We start from the raw sequence: 25,683 nt of genomic DNA on the forward strand, positions 1-25,683 counted from the left end.
CTCTTATGCCATTGAATTCAGAGATCTTTCCTTTCCAAATCAATATAGATAGGAACAGTGGCACTGCTTGGAGTTAACTTTGGCTGGTGGAGCTATGCCACTTGAAACGGAAACTTCTATTACATAAAGCATCCATCCATTTGCTCATCCATTCACTTTGGTCTACACCAGTGTTTCTCAACCTTGGCAACTTTAAGATATGTGGACTTCAATTCCCAGAATTCCCCAGCCAGCATGGCTGGCTGGGGAATTCTGGGAGTTGAAGTCCACTTATCTTAAAGTTGCCAAGGTTGAGAAACAGTAGTCTACACTTTTAACCAAGCAATAATGGATAACTGTGTATTTTCCCTTGAGTTTCCTTCCTTTTTAACACTGGTTAAACAAATTCTGCCTTTCACCTTGGAGCTCAAAGTGATATTCTTTAAAGAAACGGGAACAAAAGTGCTGAAATCAATAAATAGCAGTTGGCCAATCAGGAGGCCCCCATCCATGCTAGAATGAAGCAGCTTTCATCCCTGAGTCATCCCCTCTCCACGATCTAGGGCACACAGAGACTTTAGCAGCTGATCTTTGAGCAGATTTACAGATCTCTTCTTTCTTCTGCATTCCTTCTGGCATTCGCAAGATGCACAAGTCCAGAGGTGTGGCATGTGGAAAGCTTCCTCAGTTATGGGATGACTATTTTGAGGTGCTGCGGTTTACGAAATTAAAAGTATGGACGTATTCGGTCATTATATTTACACACGGCTGCACAGGGCTTGACGATTCACATTCTTTCAGGACTAAAGAGCTATTTCTTTGCACTGCACTTGGAGTTTAACCTCTCCTTCCCCTTTTAGCTCTATAAAAGAAGACATAGCAAAGTGCTGAGCTAAAAGTAAGAGAAAAAAAGAGTTTTTTTAAAAAAATAATTATTGCTTTTTGCATAATGTATACTTAGTTTACTTATAAAATGTGTATATCATTTGAATCTAAAAAAACTAAGCAGAGATCATACTCTGCCTTTTGTCCAGGAGCTCAAGATGGTGTACCTAGGTAGCCCTACCTCCAAATTTATCTCCCCAGCAATCCTCTGACATAGATTAAATTGGGTAATAGTGCCTGGTCCCAATATTACTCAGTGAATTTTGTGGCTGAGACAGGATTTGATCCCAGGTCTCCTGAGTGCTAGCTAAATATATAATTTTGTATTTACCTGAGGAGTGGAGAAAAAAGTACTACGGGGGAGAAAAAAGGAACAGAGGCATAAAAACTCTGTTTAAAACTCATGCAAATGATTGTACCTCTGTGTGTGGTGCTAACATTCACCCATTAATGCTTTGGTCTGGTCTCTGGATTTCTAGTTGCCAGCAAAATCAGATGTTCAGATTTTAAGAACAACTGTATTATTATTAGTTTTTAAATTAAATGTTATTATGGTCATAGATCAGTTATAAAACAGCTATACTGGGAGATACAGTACTGTATACCCATTAACAACTACAGAGCATTGAGTGGTGGTGGCCAAAGTAATGACTGTAATTCCGAACAAAGAAATCTAACTAGAAAAGAACCATGCTGTAGGAATTGTTGCAAAAAAAATCACAAACAGTCTAGTAGCATCTTTTCCAGCTAACACATTTTACTAAAAGGCATAAGCCTCATGAAAGTATATGCCTTTAATAACATTTGTCAGTTGGAAAAGATGCTGCCAGACTCCTCCTAATTTTTGCTACCACAGACTAATGTGGTTCTTCTTCTAAAAAGACTGTTGCTGTGGTTGAAATAACTTTAGTAAAATACATCAAGATGTTTTCAGCAAGTAACCCACTCATACAAACATGTACAGGTCAAAGAAAAAGGAGGTGACCATTGTGAAAGATTCACTGGTTTCAAGCTAATTCTTTTTGCACTTGCCAGGTGAGAATCTTTTGATTTGGAGGTCTTCATGTATCCATCAGAAGAGAACGTCTGGAGGTCAGAGTTGAAATGGAGTCCTTGGTGCTCTCCGAGCTTGGTTGTGTTCTTGCAGACATTTCATTACCCAACTAGGTAACTGCAGCAGATGATGTTACCCAGTTGGGTAATGAAATGTCAGCAAGCAAACAACCAAGCTTGGAGAGCACCAAGAACTCCATCTCTCATGTATATTCAGTCCCTCTCTCTCTCTCTCCCTCTCCCTCTCCCCCCGCCCTCTCTCTTGGGTAGATCAGCTTGTGATTGATTCACTCTGCCAAAGTGGTTTGCTTGGGCAGTGCATCACTCTGCCTCAGCATGGCAAAGTGTGGAGGAGTTGAAAAACCACACTTGCCAGCAAAGTAAAGTTGCATACAAAGTAAAGCACTGCAGCAATTCTGCCTGCGCTCACATCTTTGAGGGGAGATGCCTCTTCTAAGATCTGCCTCCTCTAATCTGTATCACAGCTAGCAAAAGTTTAAAGTTTAGTACAATGGAACTATAACCAGCAAGTAGTCCATTTATCAAAGTCTATACATTAGGAACTGGGGAGAAAGAAGTGTAATAAGGGTCCAAGATCATAATAATCCAGGATGCATTCCTTAGACAACATCCCAGTTCATTGGCTTGTCAACCTCTTCCATCTCGGGTACAATACATTCTTTAGGAAGCAGTTAAGAGAAACAGAAGATTAGAAATACAGTATTGCATAATCCTCTCTCCCTTCTCTCCCTTCAGCATTACCATGGTTTTGTTCAGAGTGAGCTTGCTCTAGCCTAGGAAATTCTCTACTCACATTAGCTTCCCTTTTCACATTCAGCTTCATTGTTTTACTGATTGCTATTGTAAGGTTACGTTTCTTAGACCTTTGGGAGGCTCAAACAAATAAGCTTACTGTGTGCAGCACAGCCACCAAACTAGATAACGTTCATTTTTTATCAGTCTTATTTCTTTTGGTCAAGAGGGTTGGAAAAATAGTTGAAATGATTAAGCAAGAGAATACATTATGGGAAGCCAGTGCCAAATGCATTAAAAAATATTCAGTTGTTGTTCCTGAATGTGAAAGGCAGTTTCATAAGAAAAACTCTCCTGATGCCTGCTTAAAAGTATGCTTGTTTTCAAAATAATTAGGAGTCCTCACCACCAGGTAGGAGCTTTTAGAAAACATGAAAAAAAACCCTGCATTTTCTTAGAGAACAGCATAATATTTTGGTGAGCCTATTGTGGAGATTTGTGTGTGTACACCTTCAGATTTCACAGAACTGTTTGAAAAGAACTGTGAATCTAAAATAAAAAGAGATGAACCATGGTTCATGAACCATGAACCATACTTACCTTTGCTTCTGGCTTAATACCATATTCACTGTGTGGGACAGACAGAAAGAGATGCATTTTATATATTTTTTAACAACAGTTTCAAACATTAGGCATGGATTACTTAAAAAAATGATTTTGGGTGTAACTTAATAAAAATTAAGTTACATCACTATTTTTTTTTTTTATCCAATCCCTCTGTAGAACAAAAGTAGGCTGAAAATTGCACTCCATCTTCTCTGGTTACCTCATCATGTCACTTCATGCCATCTGCAGCACTTGGCAAATATCTTTTTTAAGTGCTTCCTGGATAAGGACTTTACAGCTACCCCTAAATCAGCATGTTTAAGTGTTATAAAAATAATGCAATTTAAAAGTATTTAAGTTTGGGTTGGTTTCTGATTCGAATCAATGGATTTTCTCTTGAGTATATTGATGGTTATTGACCAGGAAGCCCTGTTGTTTCCAGTGGAATTTACTTTCCTACAAACACATGGTTGTTCTAGACCCACTTCTAAAGAAATGTGTCCAAAGTTTGACCAGGTTTTAGTTGGTCACTCTACTGTGCCTAGAACAGCCATGCAATGTGCTGAAGATAACTTTTAGATTCATGGTGCCCAAAGGTTAACTTTCTACTTTCTTGATATTAGTTCCCACTGAAGACCCAAGCGGGGCTTGCCACATATTTTCCTGTAAAATCTCGTGCTTCTTATCCTACCACTTAAGTGTCACTTGAGGAAGCATAGGAAGGAAGGAAGACTTGGTCATGTGAAAGTAAGGAGAATAGAACTAATGCTCTGAAGAAAGTGATATCTCAGTCCTTCCAGGTTCATATATCACTAAGGGCTCAATTAGCAAATAACATCTGCATTTAGCTGAAAATGCAGATGAAATACAAACTTTCCACTAATGAATTTATGCCTATTTCTCAAAAGTATTCTGGATTTTCAAATCTAAACATTCTGAATGCAAAGGGATTATTGTACAGAATAGGTCTGGCAAATACAAGACAACTGTATCTACCGGTGAAATGACATTACGGAGTAAAATGTATCTGTGTCACTATTCCATCTTCTTTATACAGTAAGGTGGCCTATGACACTTATAAAAGGTAATCCCCCAAAGAACAAATGGACTGTAAAATAATTACCAGACAATAATGTGCTTTGTAGATAATGATTACTATGTTTTGGGTGTTGGGATGGAAAAGAGAGCAGTCTCAGCTTTTATAATTATTGTTGTATAAATTTATGCCTCTTTATCTGTGCTATGCAACTGCTATCAAGTTACATGCAATATAAAAAAACAGGGCAATGAAAACAGTACAACCAATAATTAAGTCAACAAAAGAGAGCCATGGAACCAAACCTTAATGACTTGTTGGCATGCCTGTTACTTAGCAGAATGCAATGGCTTGTTGGCAATTTTTAGCTGTAATTTTATAATGTAATAGGAATACATAATATTTTGCCATGTAAGTAACAGTGTAATCATATATATAAAAATATAATACACATACGTGTGCTCAGAAGCAAAACACATATATTCAAAAGCAATACATTTAGTATGTCCTCTAACCTAAATCTTCAGTTTATTCTCAGGTAAGTGTTAAACAGGAATGTTAGATAACTGGGTGCCAAATACCATTTTTACTGCAAACCCTCTGGAGAACTTCATCGAGTTTGCATTGCAGGTAGTCCCCAGGTGAAGAATGCCCAGTTTATGAACAACCCATAGTTAAGAACAGAACCTATTGTAGCAAAATTTGAGTTAAATACAGAGTGATTTGAGTTAAATACACAATGGTTCGAGTTAATTACACAATACTCCTTATACAGTATTATACAATAATATTCCTTCTGGCTTACGTACAAATTCAACTTAGGGACAGACCTTGGAAATGGAACTCATTCTTAAATTGGGGACTACCTGTATGCAATAATCCACAATGTGGTTATTTTTGGCTTGGGGTAATATGTGACAGAATTATTGTGGCTTAATTATATATGAACCAGACAACTATGGCTTCTTCAAAATGGCATTATTTTTAAAAAGTCCTGGTCTGGAATGATGTGTGAACTTTGGTACACTGAACAGTAGTTTTTATTTACCAAATTGTAAGTTATCACAAAACAACAACAACACAAAAACAAAATACTGCTACAAGATTGAAGAGTATAGAAATACCTCAATACTAACAAATATATGATGGCCTATCAAAAAATACCAAATATGCATTTTTTTTTTTTACCATTACTGAAATTACTATTTTGCTTTTTTCATCAGTTAATTACCAAAACACTTTTACTGAGATTGACTGTCCCATTTTCCAAAATTATAAATTATAAACATTATAAATTATATCAAGATTATTGATATACCTGGTTCTGGAAGTAGTGGTTTGGCAGCGGTTCCGAGGGACACAAGTGAATGAAGAATACAGACTTTATTCTTTCAAAATGGTTTTGTTAATATTGTACCATCTAAGTAGTACATATCATTAGATCATTGTATTAAACTGAGTTGACAGCCTTATTCCACAGTGAAAAAATTACCTTTGTTGACTTGCTAACATAATAACCTCCGAATCTGACAGCCTAAATGATGGTTTCATCCACCAATAGACTTTTGATGTTCTTTTGGGTGATGAAGCAGTACATGTTGGAGTAACAGACAAAGAGCAGCAACAGGAATAGGAATGCAAAACAGAATAACAACAACAATAGAACACAATATGAATAAAGTCAGGGCAGGGAAATAAGCACTTGGGGACTAGAAATGGATTTGCTTTCATTTTGATGTATTTTGTTGAATTTATAATGGAAGCAAAATCATAGCTGTCTCCTAAATTTTAAAATAAAGAATGTATGTCCAGACAAGAAAGTGAATAAGACATGGACAAGATGTAAATATACAAGAAGTTTGTTTGACTGTTGTCACAAAAGAATACTGCTCTGTTTTGTACAACATCAACAGGAGGGTTTCATTACTGTTCTGTTTTGTAGCCTCTTTTCAACAGACAGGCTCTTGGGCTGGAAAGAAATCATTAGAGAAGGAATCTCTTGGGACTTACTGCAGTCCAAAGATGATAAATTTGGTTTGGCTCATGCTGTGTGTACAGTTGTACATTCATTGCACTGAGGTGTGTAAGAAAAACTACAAGGTTTAAGTCATTTAACTATCCATTTGTACAGGCCCTTTTATTGCTAACAATAAACTTGGGGAGTTGGGAGTGGGCGGCAGTTTTGTGCTGATTCTCTTCCTTCTTCCAAGATTGATCCCAATCGGTGTTGATTGGGGACAAGAGGTCCAGCTTGCGGCCCCTCCTTTGTGGGGTGCCCCAGGGTTCGGTACTCTCTCAGCTCCTTTTTAACATCTACATGAAACCACTGGGTGAGATCATCCGTCACCATGGGATGAGGTAGCATCAATATGCTGATGATACCCAGTTATACATCTCTATCCCGGGTGAGGTGAATGATGCCATGACCACCCTTTCGTGGTGCCTGGAGGCTGTGGGGGTCTGGATGGAGTGCAACAGGCTTCAGCTGGACCCTGGTAAGATGGAGTGGCTATGGATTGGAGGCCCCACTGTATCCAAGGATTTACCATCTTTGATTTTGGACAGGGTGCATAATCTGGGGGTCCTCCTGGACTCACGACTCCTGCTCGAGGAGCAGGTAGCAGTTGTGGCCAGGAGAGCCTTTGCCCACCTTTGTGTGGTATGCCAGTTATGCCCCTTCCTGGACCAGGAGGCTCTCCGGTCAGCCACTCATGCCCTGGTCATCTCTCGGCTTGTCAGGTTCAGCCCAAAGAACTCCAAGAGACAATGCAAATACAGTTCTGCTGCGTTTATTAGCTACAACCTCCAGACAGAAAATCTCCCCAGACTGAACCCTAGTTCCCAAGCTAGCCAGCCACAACACCATGAATTCCTTAGGGAGGTGCCAGCCTCATCTTCTTGAACTTCCCACGCTCCTGCTGGGGGCTAAGAACACGCTTATCTCCCTGAGCCTGGCCTTCATAAGTGCATTCCATCACACGGCTAGACTATTGCAATGCGCTCTACATGGGGCTACCTTTGAAGAGTATCTGGAAGCTGCAGCTGGTCCAAAATGCGGCTGCGCGGATAATTTTGAGTGCCCCAAGAATGGCACATATAACACCTTTACTCTGCGAGCTGCATTGGGTCCCAGTCTGCTTCCAGGTCCATTTCAAAGTGTTGGTTATTACCTTTAAAGCCCTACATGGCATGGATCCAGGTTACCCAAGGGACCGTCTTACCCCTGTCGCATCAACCCATCCCACCCAGTCAGGCAGAGGGGGCATGTTGCGGGTCCCATCAGCAAGAGAATGTCGACTGCCGGGGCCCAGGAGGAGAGCCTTTGGAACATACTCCCCCTAGAGGTGCGGCAGGCCCCTACCCTACTGGCCTTCGAGAAAAAATCTGCCAGCTTGTGTCGGGGGATAACAACTCTACCCAATCCTGGGGGTGGCTAGTGCCTCAATGATGCTCCCTGGGTGATCGCCAATTACTCTGGATCTTTTTTATTTTGTATTTATTATTGTAATATTGTAATTTTAATTGATTTTAATTGTTTTGTAAACCGCCCAGAGTCGTTTAGTGAGATGAGCAGTGACAAATTCAATAAATAAACAAATAAATAAAAAATAAACATGATAGATCAGGTCAGTATACTGTATGACCATTGATTTTTGTAAGGTCCCCAAAGTTCTACCATACTGTGATTTTGTATACAGATAGGACTACCAGATCTGGACTGCAGAAATTCAGGTGACCACTGGGTGGCAGCAAAAAGATAAAGAAAACTCACTCTTTGCTGCCAACTAGTGCTTGGCTAGATTTTACAGCTCCTTTATAGATATTTTTAAAGTACCCAGACAACGAAATATGGACATGTTTTCCCCCTGTAGAGCCATTGTCACAGAGTGGGATGTGTTATGTATAATTCAAAATGATATAATTATTATGTTCATATCAAATAGTATTCCATGTAGGTACCTATAATCACTATCTTGCAAATAAATTCACAAAATGTTGACAGTATTGCCCATATTATAAATTTTGAACTATGGAAGACATATATGTCTGTATGTCCCTCCATGCATATGGGTGTGTATATGCGCATGTATGTACATATCTGTATCTCTTTATAACTAGAACCATTTTCTTGCCTAGTCATCCAAAACTAATGTTTAATTGCCGTACACAACCAGAAGAATGGCTGTTTGCATAGCTGTATAAAAGCTATGCAAATAAAAGTTCATGGACTCCCACATTAACAGTGCATAAAAAGAAAGTTATGCAACTCAGAGGTGTTTAGTTAAGCAAACTGGGTTATTTCACAAAAGCAATAAAGCTGATTCATCACTTAGTTGGTAGCAGAATAGGTTCTACGTAAGCTAGTAGAGCACAGAAGAATGAATGTTCATCCCACTTCCAAATCAGATGGCAAAATAACCAGAATAATAGAAATGGCTGTTTATCGGAAGTGCTTAGTTTATTACTTACAAGGAGCTTATAATTTATTTTCTTGCTTATAAGGTTATATCCTGAGCACTTGGAGCACCTTCCCCAAGTGCTCAAGATAACATGCAGACCTTCCTTTTCAAAAACCAGAACACTTCCACACAAACTAAAGTGTTCAAGTTTATCCAGTTCTGCAAAATGTGCAGACGGGCTTCAAACCCATGTGAGCCTAGATTTCTTGATCTTTAACCATGATGCCAGTTGAATTTGCATAACAAATAGGAATGACATCTCCTGTTGGGATTCTATATTTGCAGTGACTCAGATTTTATGAGTACAAAGGTAGTTTTGAGAGAACAGGTATTAGATTTTTTTAAAAAAAAAATGTTTCCAGGATCCCTTGTTTAGTATAAGAGTGAAATATTATGGAAGTCAAGATTTAAAACTTCACTGTCATGTGAAAAATTTAATTGAGTTCCAGATTGTACTGAGCAGGCATTCGGCAGGGAACAAGGAATACTTTTGTTTTTCAGAAAAGATAATAGCTACTCCAGGCATTCTTATTATCGTAACAGCAAATTTTCACTTCGGAGTGGAACAATTAGTATTTGTTCCTTCCTGCTTTCTTCCTTTTTTCTTCCCTTCTACCTATGTTAATATGAAGTGGGGAAAGCTGAGGCTAACTGTTAGTGACAATGAGTAGATTCAGTAGGCAGGTATCTATCCCTACTAGTCCTGTGTTTTGGAAAACCAGCCATGTAACTTTTTCTCTCCCAAGAATTACTGTTCATTCATGCATGGGGAGGGGATGGATTATTAATAGAGATTCACACCATGAAGATCAAAGTCAGAAAGGTGAGGATGGTCAGGTAGGTATCTCAGCCTCTGCTGGTGTCCATGTGCCACTGAGGAATTCAGAAAATAAATAAATGGGTAACTTGTTCATAATATCTAATAGGCATGGGCAGGGGGAAGGAATCATAGTTATCTACTGAATAATGTGAGTTGCAAATTCAAACTTGGAGCAGTAAAGAAAAGTAATTTGATACAGAGTGTGGGAAACCAAGGTCAGTGAGAAAAGCATGCAGAAAGAAGATAGAACATCTGCACAATAAAAGATACTTACATTTATCTCACAAATAGCATGCCAGTAGACGGCTTATTATCAATAAGCCTCAACAGAAGGGTCAGTAAAAAGACTGCAGGGCCAAAAGGGCATAGATGGGGAGCAGATAGGTTGGTGGGGGAAGTTGAGGCACCCTTGCAGTCATAAGTGCGGATGGGTTGCCAGGCACCTGAATTTTGATCACGTGGCTGTGGGGGCGCTGCAACGGCTATAATTTTGGGGACCGGTTGTAAGTCCCTTTGTCAGTGCTGTTATAACTTCAAATGATCGCTAAACAAATGGTCATAAGTTGAGGATTACCTGTATATAATTATGTATGATTCTTTTATTAGCCACTAGTCTCCTTTTTGTGAATTTCTAATGGTCCACCTTAGAGAGCCAGTTTGGTGTAGTGGTTAAGACATCAGGCTAGAACCCAGGAGACCATAAGTTCTAGTCCCACCTTGGACACAGAGCCAGCTGGGTGACCTTGGGCCAGTCATTTTTTCTCAGCCCTAGGAAGAAGGTAAGGGCAAACCACTTCTGAAAAACTTTGCCAAGAAAATTGCAGGGACTACTCCAGGTAGTCACTAAGAGTCAACACTGACTCGAAGGTACCCGGAAAAAAAAAAAAACACCAACGGTCTACCTTGGAAACAAAGAACCACTATTTCAGAGGAGCTTTCAAAACTGTAGAGCTAGGTGGTAAGCATATCTGACCTTCTGAATAGATTGTTTTTTTCCAAACCAGAGGGAAGTTTTGAAATAACTGTGGTAAGCCATATATTTAACTACAGACTTTGCCTCCGTTTCTGTTTTATGTTTCGCACAGTTCAGGCATTCATACCTTGTTTTTTCCAATAGAACTTCTGTGTTGGAGGCCTTGTCTCTAACTCTTTTTTGATACTTCTTGCAGTATGTAGAATGGAGGAAGGGAAGACTGTAGTTTCCAGAGTGAGGAGGCTAGTTAACATCCAGAAGTGGCTTTTAAAATGTATTTTTAGAGTTGGTATCTTAAAAGCAGGCAACCAATCAATTGCACAGGGTTGACAAGAAAAGATATGGGTGGCACCCATCTTCAATAGTATTTTTTTTTTTTAGCTTACGTAGTCTTGCAAGGCATGAGCTAAGCTACTTTTGGGAAACAATGACAATTCTGAAAAAAATGAATGAAAGTGCTCACTACTCAGAAGAATGAGTAGCTCAGATGAATAAGCTGTGTTATGAAACAGTATGCTGAAATGTCAAATGCTGCAAGAACTCATGTGATACAACCTTGAGAAACGATGGCAAAGCCACAGTTTCACACAATTTGTGATGGTTGATTTGTGGAAAACTCCAGTGCAAGTGCATATGCCACATGGTGCTTTGGATTCAGTTCCAGAAAGATCCATTGGAGCACCTCTGGGGAAGAACATCGTATCTGTCTACAATTCTAAAAAAACAACTGCCCGAGGGCTACAAAAGCAACTGATTGAAAAGGCAACTGAAATACTGACCATCTCTGTAATAGCTAGAAAACAAAAATTCCTACCTTTACCTAAGGCTTTTGAAACCTGTAAAGATGACTTTGCTAACCACATTGTGACACTAGGGCCTGCTTCTCACATTTTACTACATTATAATTGGTTTGAACAATGCCTAATTGAATAACTACAATGGTCAGTTATTCATAATGCAAGTGATGATCCAAGAGATGGCAAGCCTAAACCCCAGGCTGCTTGTGGTCCCCTGCCTTATTTTTACAGCTTCTAAAACCCCTGAAGATCATGCCATTGAAATTCAGCAGCAAAAAGAACAGATGTTCAGTCCCGCTGGAAGATTAATTTATTGCAGTACAGACACTCCTCGGCTTATGACCATTCACTGGACAAAGGGATTTATGACCTGTGCCTAAAGTTATGGCTGTTGCAGCACCCCTGCAATCACATTATCAAAATTTGGGTACTTGGCAGCCCACCCACACTTACAACTGCTGGGGCACTTCAACTCCCCCCCCACCTATCTCCCCCCATCTATGCCCTTTTGGCCACCCTGCTTTCTGCTGCCCCAGCAGACCTTCACTGTCTTCTTGCTCCCGCTGCTGACAAGGCATGCCCGGCCTAGTTGCTGGGCCCTATGGGGCTGGCTTCACGCTGGGGGGAAAAAAAAGCAGAAAGCAGCCCTAGAGCCACGCCACGCCACGCCACGCCACTCCAAAAAGCCCCTTTGTGCCACACTCCTGGGGCTTGCACAAAGGGGCTTTTTGGTGTGCCACAGCTCTGGGACTGTAAAAAGCAGCCCCAGAGCCCCAATGCAGCACAAAGCCCAGCCCCAGCCCACCCCTGCAGCCAGGCCAAGCATGCCTCATCAGCCTGCCCCAGCAGCTAAGCCAGGAGCAAGAAAACAGCAGTCAGCTGGGATGGCGGAGTGCAGAGCAGCAAGGGTCTCAGTGCAGGGTGGCAAGGGTGACTGTGGCTGGGACTGGGCTGGGACAGCTTCCTAGGGCATGGCAAGCAGCCCCATAGCTGTGTGGTTCTGGGGCTGCTTGCTGCCCTGCAAAGCAGGGTGCAGGAGAGCCAAATGGGCAGAGATGGGGGAGATAGGCAGGTGGAGGGAGTTGGAAGCAGCCCCCTACCTTACTGAGGCTCAGGTCTGGGAGGGACTAAGCCTGGAATGGCTTGGATTGGGGTGGGTACTTACTTAACGACCCGCAATTCTCAGTTAATGACAGCAGCCAGGATTGCCATTGCTAAGCAATGTGGTCACGTGATGTCTTGCTTTACGGCCGCATCGCTTAGCGATGAAAATTCCAGTCCCAATTGTGGTCATAAGTTGAGGACTACCTGTAGTCTTTCTTTTGTTCAACTTGAGTTTTTCAAACATTTCACCTTGTCTTTTATCACATTGCCTTTTATTAAAGACATTGTAGGTGCAGTTACTGATACTTAGGTAAAGATTAACCTGCTAGCAAATAAAACACTGGGAAGTTGGAGGATTTTTTCTTTTCAGTATGTCATGTGAATGCAACCAATGTGGTAGGATGAAAAAGGAACTAGCAAATTGGCTTAAGGCAGGGAGGAATACAGACTTCCCTCCGGTGACAAGTCTTTTCTTAGGACTTCCACTTTGTCAGTGAAGTGAATCATAGAATCATAGGGTTGGAAGGCATCTAGTCCAACCCCCTGTTCAAAGCAGGAATTCTCATATCATCTTGGACAAATGGTTGTCCAGTCTTTTCTTGAAAACCTCCAGTGATGGAGCACCCACAGCTCTTGGAGGCAAGCTGTTCCACTGCTCAATGGTTCTCACTGTCAGGATGAGAACTATTGTATAAGTGATTGATAACTATAGATAAGTGATTGACAAAGTCATGGTAAAAGTATAGAAGCAAGTTACTTATCTGTTGAGGAGTTAACTCATGGAATCTACAAAAGTATCAATGTTTGCTGTATTTATGCCTATGGAAACCTATCTCTATTGAAAGTTGAAACAGGCCAAAAGATTATGCTCTCACTTCATTCATTCTGACCCTTTTGGCATCACTTGGCAATCTCAACCTTTCCCTTAATAGCAGCATTTCAGCAGTGTGGTGTAGTGGCTAAAGTGCTGGGCTAGAAAACAGGAGACTGAGTTCTAATCCTTCCTTAAGCATGAAAGCTGGCTGGGTGACTTTGGTCCAGTTACTCTCAGCCCAACCCACCTCACAGGGTTGTTGTGGGGTAAATAAGAGGCAGGAGCATTCAGTATGTATGCTACTTTGAGCTGACCAAAAATAAAGATGGGAAGAAAATCTAATAATAAATAAACTAACTTGAATCTGACTACAATTTCTTGATTAATCAGGATTTCAAAACTGACTGCAAATTATAAAATATTTAGGGTGCATGTTGAAGGAACAACATTATAAAAAAGGATTGCTGAGGAAAAACCTATAATTGGACAGTATCTTCATTGGGATCCATCAAAAGGCCACAGAAGAGCATGAACCTCTGAAAATTCCCTGAAACTCTTCCTCAGTACAAAAAAGGGGCTAGGAAAAAAAATAATAACTACAAATGTTTTAAAAAATGGTCCAGATACTGTACTCAAGATTATAAATTGCAGTTTAAATTGTCTGACAATGGAAATCCTTGGCTCACAAGCAGTGTGGAATTGTGTTTAAGGTGTTGGACTAGTGGAAAGGAGATTTAGGTTCTAGCCTACCTTAGCCTCAGAAACTCACTGGATGACTTTGGGCCAGTCACCATTTCTGAGCCCAATGTCCTGCACAGGGACCATCATGAAAGGCAGGATGTATGTATGTATGTATGTATGTATGTATGTATGTATGTATATTGGTGCTTTCAAGTCAATGTTGATTCCTAGCGACTGTCTTGACATGTCCCCACAGTTTTTTTTGGCAAGATTTCAGAAGTGGTTTGCCATTGCCTCCTTCCAAGGGCTGAGAGAGTGACCAGGCCAAGGTCACCCAGCTGGCTTCATGGCTAAGGCAGGACTGGAACTCATGGTCTCCCAGTGCCTTAACCACTACAACAACTGTCTATCTAAATAAAAATAATTAGCCATTAATAAAGTTGGTGTCAAGCATCCAGAAACGTTGTCCTAAATATTGCTAACATGTGAGACCAAGAAGTAAGAGAGAAACTGGCTGCATCTGAAATCTGTGTCTTGTTATGGACAAAACAGTAAATACACACACACAGACAGTTCTCAAGTTATTGCAGATATGAGGCAAACTACATTACCCTTTCAAGGCCAGCTGAATTCCTTGAGAAAAAACCTTTTTTTTTTTTAAAGGTAGGGGCCAGTCATAAGAAATCTTAGCTAATTTAAACATTTAATTAAGCAGTTGATCAAAATTTGTAAAGTTGCTTTGTCCTAGTTTTATAGAACTTGTATATCTTTCAAGAAACTGAAAAGCTTGGAAGGGTGAAATGCTTACATCACAACTATAATAAACTGGCTTTGTTGCAATTTCACATTATGGCATTTTTGATGCCAAAATTAAGAATGCCCTATTCCTAATCATCTCACCACAGACCCCAATCACAGTGGGACCACAGACAGAAGCTCTCCAGCCTGTCTGAGTTCATGGTTTCACCGATATCCAGCGACAATTGTTAACAGTGTTGTGTGTACACTATGCCTGGATTAACAACACTTTCTTGTATGTTTTGCCTTAGTTTGGTGTATGACCTCTACTCATTACGGTTTAGTATTATATGTAAACCAAGCCACTGTGACTTGTTCAATAGCATGATTTAAAAGCCTTGACTTACTCTTATGTGTGATGGCGTATATGTAATTGTGAAGCTTATTTAAGGCTGATTTTGCTTGAATGCTGCTTTTAAACTTCCACAGCCTAAAAGTGGGAAATTTATTTTTACTGGTTTGCAAGGAGTACAATACCAGAAGAACTTAACTTAATATCTTGCAAACTAATGGATAATCATAAAGATTGTTTTGTCTACTTTGAGGTAATGTAGAGATAACAAAGATAATATTCCGTGATGGGTCACCTTGGACAAAGGTGAGCTGAGTTGAATCTCAGGTTCATTTCGGGTGGTGTGGAAAAGTGGGAAAGGTTCATGGTTCTGTAGCAATACTTTATAGGCACATTTGATCCTTGACATTTCCAGGTAGGGGTGGTGAATGCCCCACTCCTGAATAACTTGGCAGTCCTGAACGAGATCAGTCAATGGACTGACTCATTTCAGGCGGTTTCTCCTGTTTCTTTGCCTGCTCTTAAAAGAGTCCTTCAGCTCAGGCTCTGGCTGATCATGGAAGAAATGCCACATTCATCCCACTTCTCCTTTTTCCATAATAATCTCCTAGAAACAGTGATCTTATTTTAGAAACTTGCATTACTTGTGTTGTGCGAAAGAGAGGCTATGCAGATGCTTCCTTTTGGGGGATGTAAGTGGGTATGTCTTTCTCCCTCTTAATACTTTTTGCCTGGGCAACCTGCCTGCTTATTTATTTATTTATTTCCATAATTCATACCCCACCCAGTACCACAAGCTTTGGGTGGATCCTCTATAAATGTCATAGAATTAAAAAAAACAACATTGTAAAATAACAGAAATTAAAAGGGGGCTGTGAAAGTAATCATTCAGTCAAAAGAAATGGTTTCTTAGAACAGCTTAGGAGTTGGGAGACCAGAGGGTACCCTGGGCCGGGAGCAGAAAATGATTGGAGAGGCCAGGAGAAGGGCAGCCCAGGTCTATGGCTTCTCTTGCATCTAGGTAGGTACGGATTAATATGTAAACAAAAGTAGAAGAGATTGATTCCCAAGGTGCTTGGAGAATGCTTCTTAATGGCCCAACACACTTCTGATAGAGTTTTGTCAAGGGGACACCAGTAAATCAATTACTTGTGCTGGCTATAATAGTTTATTCTCATCCAGAAGTACCGTAGTGCTCTGTTTTCATACAAATTTTGGTTGTTCATGTATTAAATCAGCCTTTCCAATTCTGTTGCTTTCATCTAGAGGAGTTAGGATTCTAATTCCCACAAGGCCCAAGAAGCCTTGATGATTCCCATGCGTTGGGAATTGTCATGACCAAAGGCCACCAGTTACCAACCGCTGCTATATCTTATTCAAGGCCATAGCTGTACATTTTTTGGTACTATGGTAGGATTGAGCTGGTTCTTCCAACTCCTGCAGATATTCCCAAAGTGAATCAGATTTATTTAAAAAAATAAAATCTCAGTATTTGTATTCCCAACATAACTTATAGAATGGCATGAAGCTGAAAAAGACTACATTATGGGAGTAGGTGATTTGGTGACTTCCGGCCAACATAGTTAATGACAAGAGATTGCAGGTGACATCAACCCCAGACATCAGGCTACCATTCACATGGCATTGTCTCCATTCTCCAAAAGTACTTTGAAAAAAACCTGTTGACTATCTTTATTCCTGATGAACCCTAACTCTGAGATCACACATGCTCTCCCTGCAGCTGCCCCCCAAATTTCATTTAATCATTGCTCTTCCCAAGGCCTAGATTAGTGTTTTTCAGACTTGGCAACTTTAAGATGGCATAGCTGAGGAATTCTGGGAGTTGAAGTCCACACATTGTAAAGTTGCCAAGTCTGAAAAACACTGGTCTAGACCAACAAAAAAGTCCACATACAAAGGAAAGGCAATAAATCCCTAACACCCTCAGCTCTATATTCTTTCCATATACGTTATGTGCAATTGATTTTTTAGTAAAAAAAAAAAAAAGAATCTGACCATTTGTAATGAGATGAAGCAGCCTGGCTATCAAGCTGCCATTCTTCCTGTATTAAAAGTTCTAGCAAGATAATAATGTCCCCAAAATAATATGAAACCATATTGTTTCGTAACCAGGCAGTTTCTCCAGTGCTTCCATCCGAGGTTGTATGTTAGAACAGGGACTAAATTCTAAACATGGAATTCTTTGTAAGAGTGCTTCTGTAACACCAGTGTTTCCACGTCACACAAAAGAAAGTAACCAAAATCTCCTCCACCCCCACTTTCTGCAAAATAGAAAGAAAATAAAAACATAAAGAACAAGCAGACTTGGTCTTTGTTCCCCCTGGCCCCCTTGTCTCTGCTTAAGAGTAGGGGCCATCAGACAGAACTCTTGATCATTTTCCTCTTGCTAAACAGGTACTAAAGGATTGCTCAGAGTGGCTGAAACTCAGGAATTAGAAGAAGCAGTGAGGCAAGTTCCCTTGATGGAGAAACAGACAGATCTCAAGGTCGTTAGGCTGTTAGCACCGCAAAAGGAAAGAGCACTGCAGCTGAGCCAAAATTCACAGAGCCCCAGAACTGCTGCTTTTGAACTAGCACCAAGTCATTACATGGAAGGGTTCTTAGACTATCTTTCTACATTAATGCCATCATTAAGTTTCTTTCTAAAAACAAAATAAAATCATAGAGATGAAAGAAACCTAAGAGGTCATCAACTCCAACCCTGTGTACCATGCAGGATTAACTACACCATGATGTACATAGTCACATCATTATTCACAACATGACATTTTCATAATTTGCAGAATTTTCAAACATCATTCTGCTATTGTCTTTTTGCATGTCTTGGTTTGTTTTCTAAAAGGTGTGGGAAGATGTGGCCATGGGCTTGGGCAATAATCTTGGCCACAGAATTGACAAAGCTGGAACTAAAATCAAGACCCTCTGGAATGATCCCCCCTCCCCCAAATATATGATTGGCTCCAACCCCGCTGGCCTTTAGAAAGGTTCTAAACAACCTGGTTCTTTCCCCAGATGTTGAGCAAAGTTGATAGAGTTCTGTACTATAACAGAAATTTGGGTTCTGGTCACCCATTAATTTTTGTTTTTTTCTTTTTAATTGTATTGTTTTCTTCTTGTTTATTGATTGTACACTGCCCAGAATCACAACTGTTGGAGTCGGGCAGCTACATAAATTTCATGAATAAATGTTATGAATTACTCACAGCTTCCACTATTAATACAGTGCAAAGATAAGATTTATTCCACACTGGCAAAATATAGGCTGCATATGGTTCACTGGTGTTTTATTCCAATGCATTTAAGTTGTTTTAATTGATGTAGATCACAGTTACATAAAACAGCCATAGGAGAAATAATCGTTTCCAATATTTCAATTTTATTTTTGCAATGTTTTAATGTAAAAAGTATAGATCATTTAATGCTTTTATGGGTCCTTGAAGCTATGAGTGCTTCGCTGGAACTAATTCAATTTATGCACGATAGCTTCTAGGTTCCAAGCAATTCAAATTTACAGGTTTCCTCACATCATCAATTTGCAGAAATGATTAAAAAATTCAATTTATGTGGAATACAGGGAAAATAGTGTTTAATCGAATCTGTTGTTAAATGCTTAAAAATTTTAAAGGCAGTGATATTTTTATCTTCCTGAAAGCCAACACAATCTTATTAATATAAATTGCTTGTCATATCTTGAAGAAACCCAAAGTCGTCATTATGCTATAAAAAATGTCTTGCAAGAGCATGATGTTTTGTATTATTGGCAAAAATTTATATTACTGCTATAAAATACTGATACATAATCGCAAGCTAATTGTAAAAATGGGCAGGATAATCCATAGAACATAGCACATCATGTAACACTACTGAAATCGCGATTTCCTCATCTTTTGTTTCACTCTAAGCCAGCCCTTTCCAACATGGAATTCTCCTGTGAGTTGGGACTGTAATTCTCAGAATTCCTAGCTTACAGTTCTGGGCACTGTATTCACAAATTAATTGGAGAGCAGAGCAGACTGCTCTAAGCAAACCAATATTAAAATAATAGTATTGAAATGGGGTCTTAGGCTACACAATCCAACCCTCTGCTCAGGTGAGGAATGGCATTTCAAGCATTTAGCAAAGAAGAGCTATTCTCTCTGTCTTGGTAGCTGGTTCTGTTGTCAAACTTCTTCTTCCATTAGGAAATTAATACCTGTTTTTCCACAAATCTGCTGCTCCTTTGTTCCTTGTGGCGACCTCTTTCATTATAGGTTGTCTTGCATTAGCAATTTGTGTCTTCTCAAGTTTTCCAACCATCATTGTGCCAAAATAATAGTAATGTAGAAATGGTTTGTGCCGTTTCAGTGTTGGCCAGGTGACATTATGAAGCTGTTATAAGATACTAGTGCAGAAATGACCATAATATAATTATTTTGATCAGTATGAATGCAGTTAAGATAAACATTTAAATGTTCTTGGTTGTAATTCTTAGTAAAGAACTTTTCTAGTTTCATAGATGAAGAGGTCTAAGAATATTAAAGTGAACTTTGCTGCATTTCACATATTGATCGGTTGACAAATAAGTTTATTAAAAAGTACAGTTTTGTTCAGCTAGCAGATACAAAATGAAATATCAGTCTAGTTTATGCTCAATCACTGCTTATTTAAGGATAACGGTTGGGTTGATTTTCTTATGAGACATTCTATGTTCCATGTTTGTAGAAGGAAAGTCTGGTGTAATGGTGCCAACATTAATAAGAGGAAAGTGCTAAGATTCATACCAGTGAGTAGAAGAGTTTCCCCACTGTTTGCTCAAAGTACACTGAATGAAATCCTGGCTGATTTGGCAGGAATCTGTAATCATAGCTGAAACCACGGAATCCATGAGGGTTTCTGCAGAGGCTTCTCACTTTCTGTGGATGACAAAGAGGCCCTGTGGAATAGGAGAGATGGCAGAGTAGCCTACTCTCAATTCTACACTGTATTCAAATATGTGCTGCTCATTTGGGAAAACGGAGAGTCAGGAAGGTTCATGCAGAACATCTTGTTCCATGTTCTGCTCTGACGCAGAATGTCCTATCAGGCTTCCCCAACCTCATTCTCTCCAGATGTGTTGGGACTATAATTCCCCAAACTCTACACTAGCCTTTGGCTATACTGATTGAGAAATCTGGGATTTGTAACCCTCACACATGTTTCATCGAAACACTTTCATCTGGGATACAGATGTGCCATTAAAAAGCCTCAAGGCCACAATATACATCTGGATATTTCACAATCAGATGCTTGCATAACAACTTTTACTTTATATTATGGGAATAATATAAAGCTAGTTTTTGATTATAAATAGCTAAAGCCAGTTTTCTGTCAGTTTTCAGAAGCATTTCTCCACTGGTAGAGCAATTATTATTATTTTTTTTGTTTTAAGGTTCCAGTAGAATCATAATAAGATTCATACTTACAATTTTATTATAGAACTCTTACTCAGGAATAATGTTGGCTGTGCTCTAGATGTTGTTTCATATCTGACTTCCCAAGTATATAGGGAGAGCCTAAAACCACACAAAAATGTTAACCTATCCTTTAAAAACAAAAACAAATACAAAAACTTTCACAGCATTGTGATTCTTGGCATCCTTGACGGCGATTGATTCCAAGAAATTTTGGGGGAGGAATGAATTAGGAGTAGGCATTCATAGTGCTTAAAATGCAGTCACTAAGGGGTTCTGTCTCTTTAAGAATGATTCAGCTAAACATGAACAAAGAACAGGTCAAAAGGGATTCTGGACTCATGGAATTTCTGCAAGCCAAGGGTTCCAGTAGCACGCAGTGTCACGTTATCTTAAGCAACAGTGCAATCTTTCAGGACAAGCTGCTTGAGCAATTAGGAGAGGATAAGAACTGGATGTAGGTTCCAAACTGATAAAGTTTGGAGTCCTGGGGAAAGAGGAGAGGTGGAAAATCTCTGCTCAATCTTGTCTTCACTGATAGACCTCCATATGGCTAGAACAGCCATATTTTCTCTTTGTATCCTTCAGTATGGGATACTGACCTACCTTCCAGCGTAGCTGTAAGAATTGTATTTATAATTATATTTATAATTACATGATTATTATTAGGTAAGAATGATACCTTTAACACTATAATCCTATGCAGAATTGTACCAATGACAGTTCAACTATATGCAGCGAGGTTTACTAACCAATAAGAAAAAGAACAATCCCAAGTGCTGTAAAAGCATGAGGCCAAAGTAGAAATAGAGCAAGGATAAAGAAACTTTCCTGTGTCTCCACCAGCCGTTTTTGCCTTAAAAAAAAAAAAAAAAAGATTTTTCCTTCCATTGCTACGTACTTTGTCTTTTGACAGGAGGAAGCTGATGGTGATGGCGAGGGCTGACTTTGGTTCTATAACTTTTTGTACCCCATTCCTTCCCTACTTTTCCACTCCCTTTTCAGAATATTAAAAACTTACTGGAAATCAGGATGTCCAAAACAGCCTGCAGCAGAGGTTCTGGGAGGGAAGTGGGAGGGGAAGTTATGGTTGCATTTTCCTCATCAAGAGAAAAGCACCCTTCCAACCTTGCAGAAGAAAACAGTGGGCCTAGAAATGCAACTCAGCGCGTTTAGAATTGCAGCCTTGAGATGGATGAATGGATGATATCTAAGCAGGTTGTAGACCAATAACAGTTCTGCAAATCCTTTTGAAACAGGTGCTTCCTATGTGCTCCTGCACATTTCAGAGCAGGTCTTTTGAAGAATTTGCAGAGCCCGTAGATAGAATATGCAACCGCATCTTTTAAGTACTCTCCTGGTAACCATAGCAACTTTGAATTTCACATAAGTGAGTGGTCAGGTTGATGGAGAAGGAGGTGCAGTGGGTGTTTGTTCCTCCATAGCCAACATGCCTCTTTAACTAGCCCTTAACAGACCAGTAAATAGTAACGTGTTTTGCATATTTTGCATATACGTTCTTGTATTTGTTTTTAATGGATAGGTTAGCATTTTTATGTGGTTTTAGACTCTCCAAATATACTTGGGAATTCAGATATGAAACAACATCTAAAACACAGCCAACATTACTCCTGAGAGAATGTCGGCTGGCGGGGCCCAGGAGAGAGCCTTCTCTGCCATTGCCCCCACCCTTTGGAATATTCTCCCCCCAGAGGTGTGGCAGGCCCCTACCCTCCTGGTCTTGAAAGGGTCAACGACCTGGCTCTGCCAGCTTGCGTGGGGTGATAGCATTCTTACCCAATCCTGGGAGTGGCTGGCGCCCTGATGGCGCTCCCTGAGTGACTGCCAATTTTATATCTATTCTTGGATTTATTTATTTTCTATTTATTAAGAGTATTGTATATGCTAATTTTAACTGATTTTAGCTGTTTTGTAAACCGCCCAGAGTCGTTTCAATGAGATGGGTGGTGACAAATTTGACATATAAATAAATAAATATAAATATTAGGTTTGTAAGCTTATTTACAAAGTTCATGTACAGGTAGTCCTTGGTTAATGATGGCAATTTGAACTGGAGTTTCTGTTGCTAAGTGACCTGGTCGTAAAGCACAGTGTCACATGACTGTGCCGCTTAGTGATGGAAATTCCAGCAGTCCTGGGTGGCATCATTAAGCAAATGACTGCGGGTTGTTAAATGAGGACTGCACGTAGTCATTTCTGACATCCTTTCGGCTTCCCCATTGACTTTGCTTATAGGAAGCCGGCAAAGAAGGTTGCAAATGGCAATCATGTGACTACAGGAATGCTGTGACCAATGTAAGTATGAGGACCTGTTGTGACTACCACTCATTCAGCACCACCATAAGTTTGAATGGTCGCTGAAAAAGTGGTCATTAAATGAGGACCACCTGTATATTATTTTATATATATCATGGAAAATTCACATCACTTCATCGTCATTTGTGATGAAATGGCACCAAACAATTGTCCTGCTTCACCACAAATGTTCTCCAGGTGGAGAATTGGCGGGAAGGAGATATACCAATGCAATTGTTCCAGTGAAGAGGAAATTTGTTAGGTCACCCATTACTTATGAATGATATATTCATGAATGATATATTCATAAGCAAGCACCCTGGCCCCCATATCAAGTTTCAACCTGTATGAAGATATCTGTTGATCAAGGAAATTTCTATAACTTTAGCTACAAGAAATGCTGACTTAGAGTAATTGTTGCAAAATTTAGAAGTGGAACTAAGGGACATTGATTAGGTGTTTTTTGATATAAACCATAAAATCTACAGGCAATCATGATAAAATATAGCTTGCTGAACTCTCTTATGTCCCTTTGCATGGAGTTTACCAATGTTCAACTGTGGTCATTCAATTGATCAAATTCCTGCAACTCATCCAAAGTCCTTATTTCTACATAAATTCTCCCCCGATTGTTGACACTGCAGGCACAGAGAACTATAAATTATGCTAAGCTAGTGGCCCCGAGTTGTGATATGAGCTTTTGGGTGTGCTGTGTAACATTTTGTTCCTTTATTCAAGGTGTCCTCTGTCCCTTTACTGCTAACTCAGGACAAGTGAAATCCTTACCCTAAAGAAAAGTAGTGTCTTCCTTAGGCAAACACTTCTGAAGCCAAAGACATGAGGAACTTGTGAGTGCATGTTTGGATATATAGGTGTATGTTTGTGTAAGGCTCCTTTGAATACTGTAATGTACTTTTCTTGTGGCTACTGCTTTGTTATGCATTCACACTGGAGTCTACTCTTTTATTTTGCTATTAAACCAACAATAATGTTTTTTATGTTGTTTATATTCTCAGAACCTCCATAGGTCTACAAATGTGGTGTACCAAGCCCATCACGTTAGCAGAAACAAGAGAGGACAGGTTTTGGGCACAAAAGGTGGATTTCGTGGCTGCACAGTATGGCTCACAGGTATTGTGTTTCTTAATAGCTCAGCAAATTAAGACCTGGGGAAAACTCTTATTATTCCTGTTACATCAGAAAAAGTAAGACTGCCAGAACTGACCAGCAGAAATCCAGATGACCACTAGTGGGCAGCAAAAAATAGAACTTTCTGGATCTGGAAGCTTTAAGAAGATACAAAGTTCATAAATGCATAACCTAGTAACTCCCAATATATGGACTCATTAACATAATGTGCATCATGTGTAATTATGTGATGAATTTTATTAATTGTTCCATTCTGCATGAACAAGCGAAGGACATGCTTAACATGCTTTAAAATATGCACTGCCATGACTTGTATTGCACTTCTGGGGGGTATAAAATGTTTTGAAAGCTTTAATGGGTGTGTACATGTGTCATTTATTTATTTTATCGAAAGTGTAGCTATAAAGGGATCTCAGAAAGGTATTTAATCAAATTTCAGGACCAAAGTGAACATTAAAAGTATCTCCCCCCCCACCAAAAAAAATCTAACCCTGTAATAATATCATAATCTCAAAAGGTCAACCATATTAATTTTATAAAAACATTGAGCCCACTATAGAAATACATTAAATAACTTATATAATGATAAGCTGATATGGATTACAGTTTTAAAGCCATCATACTTCATTAGCTCTGCCAGGCTTGCAAGAAGAAAATTGTTTCCATTTTAAGAGACCACAATTTAGTCCTAGATTCAGATCTAAACAAGCTGTGGTTAGTTGCAACTGTACTCTACTAAAACAAGCTGTCATCAGACTATGGATTATAAGGACCACTTGTTGAGTAACATACAATGAAAATGTTTAGCGTAATGCCAGAGGAAGAGAGGGAAAAAGTTCCTTCGCCATTTATTCATTTAAAACATTTCTGTGGCCACCCATCTCACAAAAATGACTCTGAATGGTGTACAAGGGTTCAAAACAACATTTTAACATCAACCATAATGTCTAAGGTCATAGCACAGTGCAACTCATAAAAAAAACCAACACGAATGAGAAGAGGTTGCCTAATGGCTGAAATGGCTGAGGAACATCCAGGTCTTTAAATACCTTACCAAAGGCTAAAAGAGTTGGAGTCATCTGGATCTAATCCAATGAGGTAAACAAGATGAGAAAACTAGGAGTGTGCATATGTGCACTCATGCCTGTAATCTTAGGCGAATTACAAACCCTTTAAACATTTGTATTGAATGTTTCTATCCAGAACAACATTTGTTGTTCATGGTGACTTGTTAAGAAAAGAAAATTAACATAGCTAAGGATAATTTTATCCTTCATTGTATAGTATTTTGGAGCATTGTTGACTTGAGCATTGTCACTAGAGAGGATGTCACAGCAGGTCAGCATCAGGGACCCAAATATGACTGATTCCTGGAAACTAAGCCAGGCTGAAGCTGGATAATATTTGGATAAGAGATCACTAAGAAATCCCAGGGCTGTTGGCTGGACTGAAATAAGGTCCCAAAAGAAGATAAGTTGCTTTTCCTCATGGTCAGCTAACTATGGCATGAACAAGCTCTGGTCCCATCTTTTTCCTGCTGTGTCCCCAAGATATAGCTTTCATTTCATCCCCAGCAAATGAGTGGAATGACTTAAGCCTTCCTTAGTGTCAAATTAGCACTTTCCTCCTCATTCCAACTTCATCCATGGGGGGTCTCCAGGTGGGTAAAATTGTCTAGGTTTTGTCACTCATGATGTGAATGATAGTGATGTGACCT

The 25,683-nt window shown here is 39.6% G+C and overlaps 1 protein-coding gene across 2 annotated transcripts in view; it reads left to right on the forward strand.

The window, feature by feature from the left end:
• PAPSS2 (3'-phosphoadenosine 5'-phosphosulfate synthase 2) overlaps nucleotides 1-25,683 on the forward strand; it is a 48,849-nt gene that overhangs the window by 1,232 nt on the left and 21,934 nt on the right. For both annotated transcript variants that reach the window (XM_015891474.3, XM_007422492.4), the window contains exon 2: nucleotides 23,834-23,948. In XM_015891474.3, coding sequence (XP_015746960.1) covers nucleotides 23,834-23,948 — 115 coding nt within the window. The remainder of the gene's footprint in view (nucleotides 1-23,833; nucleotides 23,949-25,683) is intronic.

Source organism: Python bivittatus, unplaced genomic scaffold, assembly GCF_059951505.1.
Source record: "Python bivittatus isolate LINGU-HERP-01145 unplaced genomic scaffold, Pbiv_v1 ctg000400_np1212, whole genome shotgun sequence".
NCBI classification, from domain to species: domain Eukaryota; kingdom Metazoa; phylum Chordata; class Lepidosauria; order Squamata; family Pythonidae; genus Python; species Python bivittatus.